This window comes from Mustelus asterias, chromosome 19, assembly GCF_964213995.1.
Source record: "Mustelus asterias chromosome 19, sMusAst1.hap1.1, whole genome shotgun sequence".
Lineage (NCBI taxonomy): Eukaryota > Metazoa > Chordata > Chondrichthyes > Carcharhiniformes > Triakidae > Mustelus > Mustelus asterias.
In genome coordinates this window covers 64,432,584-64,446,716 of record NC_135819.1, presented here as the reverse complement: position 1 = coordinate 64,446,716, position 14,133 = coordinate 64,432,584, and the positions used below count along the sequence as shown (strand labels likewise).

Here is a 14,133-nt window from a genome sequence, read left to right as displayed (position 1 = left end):
GTAAAATATTTGCTAGGTGTGACGGTGTATTGTATAAACATTCACTATGTGCCGATTTCCTGTTTGCCCATTTCCTGGAGGTACATGTATGTGCATCCTAACATCCATGTGTGGTGTACATCAGTACTGTTGCATTACTAAACTTTCAAACTAAGGATCATTGGCCCATCCCATACTCAACCTCATTCTTCCCCAAGACAATGGGACCTCTCGCCTCTAGCCTGCTGTTAACCCCTGCAATCTCTAAGTTCTTAAAACCCAATCTTGTCAGAGTCCAACATCCCACAAAACCAAAGCTTGTGTCATACCCTGCAGGCTTTCGAAACTCAAACTTGGTGTAAACTTTAGCATCCTGACTTTGCCCCATCTTTTCCTGGAATCACTACAATACAGAAGGAGGCCATTCGGCCCATCAAATCTACACCAACTCTCCGACAAAGCATCTCACCCTGGCCCTATCCCCTCAACCCCACGTATTTACCCTGCTAATATCCCTAACCTACACATCTTGAGATACTACGGGACAAGTTACCATGGCCAACCCACCGAACCTGCACATCTTTGGAGTGTGGGAGGAAACTGGAGAAAACCCACGCAGACATGGGGAGAATGTGCAAACTGCACACACACAGTCCAGGCTGGAATTGAAACTGGGTCCCTGGCATGGTGAGGCAGCAGTGCTGAGCACTGTGCCACCATGCTGCCCTCTCCAGCCTTTCTTGCTGTTCTGTAACCTGGTATCTGGGGCTGTGAATAGGTTTCTGAATTTAAAAAAGGAGCTCCCAGACTTGCACGCCACTGCATGCCATTCTCAGTGTGGTGACTGAAACACCTAAACAAACGTAATAGTAATAATTGGATTTTGTTTCCACAGCACGAGGATGACTTTGAACTTCGAAAAGAACTGATCAAGCAGGTGATGACCCAACACGGTCAGCAACTGGTCAACCAACTGCTCCAGGCTGTGTGCTTCTGCCTTCCCCCATATACCTTGCCAGATCTAGCTGAGGTTATATGGGAAATCATGCAGGTTGACAGAGCGGTAAGGTCAAGATTGTATCTAATAAACAGTAGGAGGCTTTATCTTGTTAATAAATGGGGTGGGAAAGGATGGAGTGCCCCATCTGCCATGGTGTGGTCCTTTCAGTTTCTCACACTGCCCTTCCTGTGACCTCTGATTAAGATTTTGCAGTCATGGAATCATACAGCACGGAAGGAGGCCATTCAGCCCTATGTGCCCATGCTGGTTTTTGAAAGATATGTTCAATTAGTCCCTCTCCCTAGCTCTGCCCCATAACCCTGAGTAAATCTTTATTGAGTTTTAATGCAAGTTATTATTGAAACTGCTTCCACTGCCCTTTCAGATAATCTATCCCGCTTCATAGCAATTCACTACATTGAAAATAATTCCCATTACCTCCCCCACCAAACCCCGATGATTCTTATAGCGATAACCTTAAATCTGTGTTCTCTGATTACTAGTCAGCTGCCAATGGGAACAGTTTCACCCAATCTATCAACATCTCTTTAAATCTCCTTATGACTGTCTCTTTTTTAGGAAGACCAGCTTCCCTCGTCTTTCTATATAACACAGAGTTATTGTTGCACTGGGGCAGTTTTGCACAATTGCCTTGCCCCTATCGGGCAGTTCATGCACTCGGGTAGAACCTGTGCATCTTTCCCTCAGAGGGAAGTTCCATTTTGCCCATCTGGGCAGTTCCAGGTTTGAAAGGCCAATCAGACATCAAACATTAAACACTCTCAAATTGACAGCTGCCTCAGCAGGGCTTTACACATTTCCAGTGATGCTTTGATAAAACAGCTCTGCAGTAATTACACTCGGAGTGCAATGTTTTTCTCACCTGCCAAATATGGTGCAACAACACTGGCAATTCATATGTTCACTTTATTTCACAGAACCAGCTAACTAGAGTGTAAACTTTTCAATTTTGTAAGGCCTTACAATTTTTAATTTAACTGAAGCCCAATGTTGCACAGAAATACAACGTTCAACCTTCCTGCCAGTGTTACTCAGTTTCACAAACACTTGAATCAGGAATGCATACAAATGCAGGTGTAATGTTGGTGCTGTCCTCTGGGCTCTATTGCAAGTTATTCAGTGTCCTTAGTTAAAATGCACTCCTATTATCTAAGAGGAAGTATACATGTGTGAGTGTGTTAATGTATGGTTTATCTGACTGAGTAAGAACAATATGTGTGTGACTGCACGTGTGCCAAACATCTCTACATTTCCCCTTCCTCTTCACCTTGTACGTGCAAGAAGGCGCTGTCTGTCAGTCAGTGAGATGCTGCCTGTTTTAAAAAGGTGATAGTAATCCAATTATAATAAACTAGGAAGTAGCATCTGCCTGACATTTAGACTATGTTTTCGGTTAAGGTGTTAATCTCTTCCCAACTCCCACCCTCACCACTCGTGCTTTCTCTCTGGATTTTCTATAAATCTTTGGGTGTTTCTTTGCTCTTGTCCCCTGTAGACGTTTTGCCGATGGTTGGAAGCTTCACTCAAGTCACTACCTAAAGAAACAGCAGGGGGTGCTATCACAGTAACACACAAGCAGCTGACTGACTTCCACAAGCAAGTCACCAGGTGAGAACAGATGTTTGTAGAGCTGTTCAGCGAGCTTGCAAAGACAGCCATTTCTAATGGGTTCACTGTGAAGTTTTGAGAAGGTGACAAATGCCTGTGTTGGGAGAATTTGAAAAGTCTTCCCCTCCTTAACGCCTGCTGTCTGCAGCCAGCACACTTTGGAAATTGGTGAGATTACCTCCCACTGGTCATTTTAATACATCTATAGTAAAATAGCAGCGTGTCGCTCAGAGATTGCAGCTCGCCAATTGCAAAAGATTTTCCTGGAACTTTCCTAGCAATGTAAGACAGCCTAACCCATTTCCACAGAAAGAACAGCTACAGGGAAGGAAAACTTACAACCCTCAGCGATATGCCCAGACCTGTACAAGTGCTGTCTGTTTATAGTGGAAGTCAATTACTAAGCCTCCCCATAGTACAAGATGCTGGCACTGGGCAAGTTCTGACTCGAATCATACAATACAACCAGTTTTTGCACTCTCACACTTCCGAGTCAGGAATGACACTAAACAGCAGCCCGTGCCGTCTGAGCCCTCAGTGCTCTGAAACTGCTTTCCATATTATTCAACTCTGAACAAAGGAGAGCTGTTATAAAAGGTTGACATTTTACTGTTGCTAATAGTTTAAGCAAACTGACTGGGGTAGATGAGTCAGTGATTGTTTGTGCTTCTGTGAAATCTGATGTTTGAATTTTGGCATTGCACCTAAGCTGGATACTGCCACCATTTGAGATTGAGAGGGGAGACCCTGGTTGATTTTATTTTTTTGTCCCCCTTACTCCAGTCTTATCACGGATGATTGACCATTACTACCTAGGAAAAAGGTGATTAAACTCCTGATATAGCCTCACCCAGAAACATGGCAGTGTGATCATTCAGACATTAAATGTGAATCATAGCTTTACAAATTTTAGCTTGCACCTGTGGTTCTAGTTTGACAATCAGCAAGTATTTTTAGTGAACGATCACTCTCTGCAGTTTGACTTTATTCATGTAAATTTGTGATTGAATTGGTTGAAACATGACTTGCTTCTCTGTGACCTTCGTGCACTTGCCAATTTAAACAGAGAAAGACACCAGCTTTTGTACAGCGGGCTCTCTTACTAAAAGCTTTTATTTCTTCTTTATATACATTGAGATTTCCTTTTCAGTACAGCATGTTTTGCAATCAAACTGCCCTTTTTTAATAAATTGTACAAAGACTGTGTGGATGGCCAGCTGGGTGGACATGCCAGCTCCAGTTCATTAAATTACACAGAGCAGGGAGCTCCAAGGTTTGATTCTGAGACTGTGTAGTTTGCTAACATCAGTCTGACTAGGCACAGTAGTCTAGCCACTGGACTCTGGCTAATTGTGGCTTCTTAACTCAGAGCTCCTGATTGTTATCCAGTGACTCTCTCTGCTGGACAGTGAGTATGTGTGCAGATGAGTCCACTGTCCCTCACACTTGGAGTAACCACAAGGTGCTTCTAAAAAACACAGAACCCCAGGCAAGAAGTGTGAGAAAGGAGAAAAATAAATCGGAATGGGAAGTCAAAAGCATTGAAAAAAACAAGTTTGCCCGTTTTGATTATTTTCTCTATTGATAAATAAATGCAGCTATCTCCTTGGGCAGGAGGTTCACCTGGAAGGAGCAATTGATCCCAACCATGCAAAAAATGAGTTCACTTCCGTGGAGACCCATTCACTGAAAAGACTGTCAATGATGGTGGTTCCTGACACTTGCCTTTATTACATTGGCCGTTCTTTAAATCAGAGCTTAGTTATCTTTGAACCTCTGTACAAGTTCCTTTGCCTGTTCATAGAGTTAATGCTTTTTGTGATTTCCCTCTTATCTTAACAGTCCTTGAGGCACCTTGTGATTGTGCGTCAATGCATTGTGAGAGCCCAGATAAAAAGAGCATTATTTTAACCCAGGGCTCTGGTAATTTAACGTGGGTTCTATGATATATAATGAATGTAGATCAGTGTTAATGAAGCCCATTTCTCCATGTTATTTTAACCCAGTGTTCTGTTAATTTAACCTACTGCTCTGTGCTGCTAATTTATATGGACCAGTGTTCAATGTTTAATTTAACTCCATGCTCAATGTTGTTTTATCCTAGTGTTCTGTTGATTTAAAATGTGTCTCTTTTACCTGTTGCAGTGCTGATGAATGTAAGAAAGTTTGCTGGGCTTTAAGAGACTTCACACGCCTCTTCCGATAGCTGTGTTCACAAATCCATGACTTGCATCAGTCTCCCAGGTAAGAGCTGTCCATAAATGCAGTTGCAGATATTCGCCAGTTAGACTAATGCCTCTTATCTGAGGAACCAGGAAGGAGTGTCTCTGGAACATTAGACATTTTTCCTTGCTTCCGGTCTGTCTTGTTTTTTTTAAAGTGACCCTCCTTTACCCACTCCATCACCACAGAAACTTATTGGTGTCATTTAATCTCCCAGATCACTACTTAGGGAGGTGGGTATGAGATCTTTAAAATCCTTCCAAGGTGGGAGATAGTGGCAATGTCAGTGGACTAGTAATCCAGAGGCCTAGGTTAATGCTCTGGAGAAACTGGTACAAATCCTACCACAGCAGCTGGTGGAATTTAAATTCAATTAATTCATTAAATAAATCTGGAATTGGAAGCTAGTCTCAATAATGGTAACAATTAAACTATTATCAATTATTGTAAAAATCCACCTGATTCATTAATGTCCTTTTAGGGAAGGAAACCTCCCATCCTTACCTCTTCTGGTCTTGGTGTGACTCCACAATGTGGTTAACTCTCATTTGAAACGGCTTAGTAAGCCACTCAATTCAAAAGCATTTATGGGCAACAAATACTGGCCTTACCTGTGATAACCACATAGAATCATAGAAACCCTACAGTGCAGAAGGAGGCCACTCAGCCCATTGAGTCTGCACCGACCACAATCCCACCCAGACCCTATCCCCGTCACCCCACATATTTATCGCACTAATCCCTCTAACCTACGCATCCCAGGACACTACGGTTAATTTAGCATGGCCAATCAACCTATCCCACGCATCTTTGGACTGTGGGAGGAAACCGGAGCAACTGGAGGAAACCCACGCAGACACGGGGAGAATGTGCAAACTCCACACAGAGTGACCCAAGCCGGGAATCGAACCCGGGTCCCTGGAGCTGTGATGCAGCAGTGCTTGCCACTGTGCCGCACATCCAATAGGAGATTTTTAAAAAAGAGATGAATTGCGTGTTAGGTTTATGGACTGCATGCCTTCCTCTGAGGTGTCTTCCTCCCACTTATTTAAGGAGAATTTTAAAGCCATCTGTCTCTTTCTCTCTCCCACACACACTTTTTTTGCTTTTTTTTCTCCCCTTCGTTGAACAGTTGGAGGTAGTGCAGGCTGTCCTCACTCACATGCAATTTCCAATAGGGATTCACTGAATTGCTGTGCTGCCGAATGTTCTTCTTCAGAGCTCTCCACCACCAAGACAAATTGTATAACCCAGTTAACCTACCTGAAGGTCTGACAACTTGGCTGAGGAACTGGGGGATCTGCAAGTCCCTCACTGAACCATTGGGGCAGTTTCAGAGCCTTTACTCTGAGGTGCCTTCTCCTCTTCATGAGACAACCTTCAACAGTGACCTAGAGACTTTCTCCCCAGTTGCCTGCAGTGTTAGTCTGAAGCTGCCTGCTTCACTTGATCTGTTCTAACCTTACAGCAGCACCAGTTTTCCCATTTCACATAGCAGTCATTCTGATTATGAGCAGTGAGATATTTATTGTGCCTCTTCCTGTGCTCTCACCAGAGAATCTCCCTTTGTGTCCTCCGGTGCCACTTTTCAAAATGTTCATTTGCTGGGAGGGGGCTCATCCATTCCTGCACTTTGCTTTGGAAGAAATATCTCAACGTTTTGCCAGCTGAAACCTACCCCACCACTGGTAATCCTTTCTCCCTCACCAGCCTGAGCTGTACCTTCCCTCCTTCCATAGCATTTTCATTCCCTCCCCACCCCATTAGCGATTCCTCTACTTTCTCCCTAGGTGTGGTATCTTCCAATTCATTTTCCTGGTGTTTCAAGATGTCTCTTTCCCTGCAGGGAGTGATTTGCAAGTGCAACAACTTGTATTTACATCATGCTGTTAACATCAGAAAATTGTCCTATGGTGGTTCAAAGGAGCATATGAGCAATGCTGACACCAAGGGCAGATGGTCAAAGATATAGGTTTTAAAGCACATTTTAATAGTAGAAAGAGAGGCAGGGAGGTTTAGGGAGAAAATTCCAGAGCTTGGAGCCCGAGCAGCTGAAAGCACGGCCGCTAATGGGGCAGCAATTAAGATTGGGGTTAGATGAGCGTAAATATCGTAGGATTGTGGGGCTGGAGGAGATTATAGAGATAAGGAAGGTGGAAAGGAGGAGAATTTTAAAGTCAAGATGTTGGTTAACTGAAAGTGTGGTAGATAAGTGTGCACAAGGGTGATTGGTGAATGGGACTTGGTATGAATAAGGACACAGGTAGCAAAGCTTTGGATGATCTCAAATTTACAAAGGGTAGAATGTGGGATCAGAGGACATTGAAATAGTTGAGGTTAAAGATACTAAGGCATGAATGAGGGTTTCAGTAGCAGATGAGCTGAGGCAAGGACAAAGTCAGCTGATTGTTATGCAGGTGGAAATATGCAGTCTTAGTGATGGTGTGAGTATGTGGTTAGCAGCTCATTCTGGGGTCAAAAACAACACCAAGATTGTGACAAGTCTGGTTTAGCCTCACAGTTGCCAGGATCAGGGATGGAGTCAGTAGCTAAGGATGGAGTTTGTTTCAGGGGCAGAGAGCAATGGCTTCAGTCTTAACAGTGTTTGATCGGAGGAAATTTCTGTTTATCCAGTACTTTATGTTGGATATTTAGTCTGAACTCCACTGCGGCTAAATTATCAGAGAGGTGGTGGTGAGTGTGTCATCGGTGTCCGTGTGAAATCTAACACGCTGCTTTTGGAGTTGGCATATTATTCAATTCCATTCAGTGTATATTTAAAAGTTCTTTCGCAAACTCTTCTAAAGTTGTTGTTTATTTTTTCCACAGAGGACTGTGTCTCAAAAAAAAGACCAGAAATGCAAATCAAAATAAAACCCAAAATGCCATGGCCGGGTCCCAGCGAGAGCAAATGGGACAAACAATCACAAGCAGAGGTCTGTAGCCTGGGAGAGAAGTGCCAAACGCCCTACTGCATAACGCCACATGGGTGCCGCTTCCCTGGCATTGTGCATCAGGGCATGCAAGGGATGGGGGAGGCCCAGGATTTTTGTCCCCCTCCCAGCATCAAGATGGCTTCAACAGGGGATCGACAGCATGAAAGAACAGCAGCCAAAATGACTGGTGGCAGAAATTCAATTGCCTCGAGCTTGTATGTAAAAGAAGGATCTGGAATAAACCAGCTTTTAAATCAGCCAGAGTTTCTTCAGGGAGGAGTTTGTTTTGTTTATTTTTTGGGTGGGGTGGGTAGGCTGGGGCAGGGGAAATTATTGTGCATAGCACAAGAGACTTTCTTAATGATTTTTAAAATGAAAATCATATTTAGTGTTCATGATTAATGGACAAAAGGACAGAATGAGCTTTGTAACCTCAGCTGTGTCACAACTTTAAAAAAAAATTAGGAAGAGCATTAATAAAAAAAACACACAAAAAAATCCAGAATTCCTAAAACGGAGCCATGGATCTCTGGGACGTGGAGTTGTGGATCTGAGTCCGACCTTAGTGAGGAGGAAGGGGTGGAAGAGTTTCACCCTCATTGGTTGTGAAGATTTCGACTGAGACTGAATAACAGGTCAGAATAAAAAAACGAGTGAAGGGGCGGGTGGACAGTGGCTGTTACAGAAACATACCAGGATAGCACTGTCGAGCTGGGCGGGTGGGGATGGGGGCAGGAATCTCTGTAGAGGGGGTGGGGAGGGTAGTGCAGGGGGGGAATGAGGGTGTGCAAGTGCTGTTCCGTCTGGTGTTGTAACCATTTCGAGAACAATTAAAAAAAAAATGAATATGAATAAATGTGTGTGTGGCTGTTTTTATAGTGAAAGTTCAGGTAGCAACAGCTTCCATAGAGTTTACAGCACAGACACAAGTCATTCAGCCCAACTAGTCTGTACTGGTGCTTTTGCTCTGCACAAGCCTCCTCTAATCTATTAAAATATCCGTAAATTCCTTTCTATCTTGCATACGCATGTAGCTTTCCCTTAAACGCATCTATGCTATTCACCTCAACTGTATCAGATGGGAACAAACTCCACCATCTCACCACCCTCTGGCTAAAGACTTTAACAAGCGTCTCAATGTGACCTCGCAGCTCCCGGCTGGACCTAGGCATTGCAATGTTAGTTTCAAACCTAACTGACTCACCTACAGCATTCATAGAAGGCTCACCACTCTCCCCTTTGTTGAAGTGTGGCGGTTGGGAAATCCATCTCCAGCAGTCTGTGAATCATTTTGGGAGGGAAAAAGCTAAATTAGGACTACGCCAAGGGGAAGAACCTCTATAAGGATCCTTCATGCACCTCCCCCCTCCCTTCCATACGCATGCATCAGACTTGCTCATGAGTCACTGAGCTGGTAAAGGGAGTCTTTCTTTCAGATCAGGAACAGATTGACACTTCCTTATGACAGCAATTTCACTTCCCTGCTTTAGTTTTTCTCTCTTCAGAAATGTTAAGACTTTTTAAACAGAAAGGACAGTGAAAGCGACTAAGATTTTGTGTTGTCTTTCTCATAGTAAGTCCTGAAGGAAAGTTGGACTTGTTTTCTTTGGAAAAAGGGAGACATTTGAGACGGTCTGGTTATTGCAGTAGGCTAATCATTATGATTTCACCCAGAGACTTGGATTCAAGCCTAGCTCAGGTTGATGGGATGTAAGATTTCGTTCTCTGCATATTATAAGTTAGGAATGATCTGCATCCTATTCCTCTTGCAGACATGGTTTCTTATACATTGGGTCGAGAGGCAGCTGAGCTGCAGTGAGAAGAGTGGTGAAGTCGAGATTGGGAAGAATATTGCAGATAATAAGCAGTGACTTGATATTAAAAATGCTAGAAATACTTGGCTGAACAGGGTAACATCTGTGGAGAGAGAAACGGTTAATGTTTCACATAAAAAATGTGACCCTTTTTCCTCAACTGAAAGATGTTACAGATGTAACAGGCTTTAAACAAGCACAGAGGCCATAAGAAAGGGGAGAAAACAAAAGGTCTGATAGTGTTTTAAATGATAAAGATTAGATGGTGCAAGGTAAAAGGAGATGGTAATGAGATAAATAAAGAAACAAAAGATGAGTCTTAAGGTCAAAAGCAGAATCATTTCCAGCACCTGCTATCTATTTGGGAAAAAAAATGGGAACAGTGATCACGATGTACAATTATTGAACTCCGTGTTAAGTCTGGAAGGTTGTAAGTACTCGATCCAAAGAAGAGATCCTCTTGAATTTTGTTGAATCAATGTTGGAAACGAGGATAAGAGAATCAAGATGACAAGCGACTGGAAGCTCAGGGTCACACTGAACTGAGGCATTCGACAAAGCAATCACCCAGTGCATGTAATCTCACCAAGGGAGTGGAGACTGCATTGCAAGCAACAAATAACAGCATACTCAATTGAAATAAGTAAATTACTGATTTTCCTGTAAGGAGTGTTTGGGACCTGGAACAATGGAAAGGGAGCAGCTGAATGGGGAAGTGCTACATCTCTGCTTGCATGGGAAGGCGTAGTGGAAAAGGGATTGATTGATGGAAGATGGAACCAATATGTCACAGAGGGAACACTCCCACTGGAATGCTAAATGCGATAGGGTTGGGGAAAATATGTCAGATAGCAGCAAATGATCCATTGAATGTGAACGAGGGGAAGCGGTGGCATAGTGGTATTGTCCATCAAGCAACCCGCTTGATTGGCACCACATCCACAATCATCCACTCCCTCCACCACCGAAACTCAGTATCAGTACAAGATGCATTGCAGAAATTCACCAAAGATTCTTAGATAGCACCTCCCAAACCCACGACCACTTAGAATCCCTACAGTGCAGAAGGATACCATTCGGCCCATTAAGACTGCACCAACAACAATCCAACCCAGGCCCTATCCCTGTAACCCCACATATTACCCTGCTAGTCCCCCTGACACTAAGGGGCAATTTATCATGGCCAGTCAACCTAACCTGCACATCTTTGGACTGTGGGAGGAAACCGGAGCACCCGCAGGAAACCCACGCAGAGGGGAGAATGTGCAAACTCCGCACAATCACCCGTGGCCGGAATTGAACCCAGGTCCCTGGTGCTGTGAGGCAGCAGTGCGTGCCACTGCACTGCTCACTTCCATCTAGAAGGATAAGGGCAGCAGATACATGGGAACACCACCATCTTCAAGTTTCTCTCACCATCCTGACTTGGAAATATACCGCCGTTCCTTTGCAATTGCTGGATCAAAATCCTGGAATTCCCTCCTTAATGGCATTGTGGGTCAACCCATAAGCATGTGGACTGCAACAATTCAAAAAGGCAGCTCACCAAGGTCAACTAGGGAGGGGCAATAAAGGCTGGCCAGCTGGAAATGCCTATGTCTCATGAATGGATAAAAAAACTAGACTAGTAATCCAGAGACCCAGGGCAAGATCTGGGGACTCGAGTTTGAATTCAACCATGGTGAGGCGTGTTTGGGTCCCTGATGGTGAAATTTAAATTCAAAATCTAGAATAAAAACATCTAATCATGACCATGAAACCATTGTTGATTGTCGTAAAAACCCATCTAGTTCATTAATGTCCTTTAGGAAAGGACATCTGTCATCTTTACCTGGTCTGGCCTTCATGTGACTCAAGATCTACAGCAATGTGGTTGACTCTCAAATGCTCTGAAATGGAGGGCAGTTAGGGACGGGCAGTAAACGCTAGCCCAGCCGATGACATCCACATCCAGTGAATGAATTGGATTTTTAAGAAGAGTCTCTTCCCTCCCCCCGCAAACAACCACCTCAGGTTCCTCCTAGTGTCTTAATTCTGCAAAAGCTGGAATCCTGTAGTACTCAAACTTGTGTTCATTCTCCCCGTGTGATCACAGGCAATGATTTTTGTGTGTAGCGGGTAAGTGGGCTGGCTATTTGATCTGAGTTATATATAAGCCCAATTCTATCCAAACCCCCAGCATATGCACATCTGACTGAACTTAGTGGAACAGAAGCCCACACTGTTGCATTGCTAATAGCACAAGATCAGGATGTAACTTTCCTATCCATTCGGCTCATGAGCTCACTGGACATTTAAAACAATGAAATCCATCACTAAGGAAAGGGTTGATGTGTCCATTAATAGAGAAGGAATAGGACTTCAGTTTATGTTCTTTGAACTGGTCACTTGTGTAGACAGATTTGCAGCATGTTTAATGTAAATGCAATTTATGGTGTTAGGCTGAGGGGCTTAATTTCCTGGACTTTTATCTGCTTAATATTTATTTTAGTCTGTGGAGCTACATTTACCTGCTGTGATCTTCTCTTCCATGGCTCACAGTACCTGAGGTAACCCATTTTTTCCCACCTGGCAGAACTTTGCTCTGGGTTGCTTCCATAGCAAAGTCCTTGAAAAGAAAGGCTTGCCTTCTCTTGCCTCACCTTAGATAACCTCAGGATGTTTCAAAGCACTGTACACCTAATAAGGTACTTTTTATAAGATATTCACTGTTGTAATGAAGGAAATGCAACAACCAGTTTATGCATGGCAGGTTCCGACTAACAGCATTATGGTTGATGGATAAATATTGACCAGGGCCCTTGAGCTAAGTCCTTGCCTGCCCATGGAAGGAGAAAAGAGGAATGTCTCTTGCGAAAGATGAATTGAGTTTCTGGAGTAGAAATTGAAAGCACAATTTTCAGGTGGAGAGGCTATCAATTGAGCCAGAGCTGCTGCTGCTTCTTGGAACAAGTTGTTAGTCTGACTTGCGCCTGCTGGATTAAAAGCATTGTTCAGAGGCAGAACCCTGCTCACCACATTCAGAAACTGGAACTCCTGTCTCCACTCAATGGGTCTGGCTGCAGCAAAGTTCAAATCCTGCACCTGTATCGGGCAGAAATATTACCCCTAAACTCAGGCTTACTCATTGACAGGTCTACCCGATAGTGTGTGAGTGAAGTGAAGCCAAGTAGTTGAGATATTAAGAATTTTTGCCTGTCGGGCTGGTGTCTCAATGCTCTGAACTACTCCTGTACTCTTTCTATAGAGAGAGTCTACTAATGTTTTCCCTTGTACTTTCCGCCACTGATTGAAAACAATTCCCTTGTGGAATCAGAGTGATGTCAGGCTAATGCACCTAAGGTTGGTTTGTACGATGGAGGGGGGAAAGGGAGGAATCACAGGCATACCGATGTTGTGCTCACCTGACACACACACCCATGCAAATAGGAGGGATCTTCATTTCTATGCAAATCAGATCACATTGGTTTCTGCAGGGTTTCATTCTGGACTTGGACCATAAGAAATAGGAACAGAAGTAGGCTGTTTGGTCCCTCAAGCCTGCTCCATCATTCAATAGGATCATGGTTGATCCAACATTCCTCATGTCCACTTTCCTGCCTTTTACCTGTAACTCTTTATTCATTTACTAATCAAAAATCTATCACAGCCTTAAATATGCACAAAGCCTCTGCCCCACAGATCGCTATGGCATGGAGTTCACTCAGCAAATAAATTCCTCCTGATCTCAGCTTTAATTGGCACCCCTTTATTCTGAAACTATGCCCTCTGGTCCTAAACTCTCCCATGAAGGGCAATATCCTCTCAGCTTTCACCCCGTCAAGCCCCTTAACAATCCTATATGTTTCAATGAGATCACCTCTCATTCTTATAAATTCCAATGAGTCCCAACCAGTTTAATCTTTTCTCATAGGACAACACAAGAAGAGGAGAAAGTTTGGTCCCAAACCAGTGTCCTCTGTTTGAACAGAGGGAAATATGATAGGATGAGGGATGAATTGGCTAAGGTAGACTGGGAGAGCAGGCTGGCAGGTAGGATAGCTGAGGAACAGTGGAGGATTTTTAAGGAGATCCTTTTCAGTTCTCAGCAAAAATATATTCCAGCAAAAAACAAGGATTGTAAGAAAAGGGAGAACCAGCCGTGGATAACGAAGGAAATAAAGGAGAGTATTAAAATAAAAACAGCTGCGTACAGAGTGGCCAAAAATAGTGGAGAAACAAGTGATTGGGAAAAATTTAAGAAACAACAAAGAGAGACTAAGAAAGCGATAAAGAAAGGAAGGATAGACTATGAAGCTAGGCTAGCAATTAATATAAAAAATGATAGTAAAAGTTTTTATAAATATATAAAAAGGAATAGAGTGGCTAGAGTGAATGTTGGACCCTTGGAGGACGAGAGGGGGGAGTTAATAGTGGGAAATGAGGATATGGCTGAGTCTTTAAATAAGTTTTTTGTGTCGGTCTTCACGGTGGAGGACACAAATAGTTTGCCAAATATTAACGATAGAGGGTTGGCAGCAGGAGAAATACTTAATACAATTAATGTAACCAG

At 43.4% G+C, this 14,133-nt stretch overlaps 1 protein-coding gene across 1 annotated transcript in view; it reads left to right on the top strand.

Annotated features, from left to right (window-relative positions):
* The window catches only part of tnpo3 (transportin 3), a 71,506-nt gene extending 63,481 nt beyond the window's left edge, over positions 1-8,025 (top strand). The window contains exons 20-23 of the mRNA XM_078235734.1: positions 875-1,042; positions 2,496-2,608; positions 4,754-4,852; positions 7,661-8,025. Coding sequence (XP_078091860.1) covers positions 875-1,042; positions 2,496-2,608; positions 4,754-4,814 — 342 coding nt within the window. The 3' untranslated portion in view covers positions 4,815-4,852; positions 7,661-8,025. The remainder of the gene's footprint in view (positions 1-874; positions 1,043-2,495; positions 2,609-4,753; positions 4,853-7,660) is intronic.
* The last annotated feature ends 6,108 nt before the right edge of the window (positions 8,026-14,133 follow it).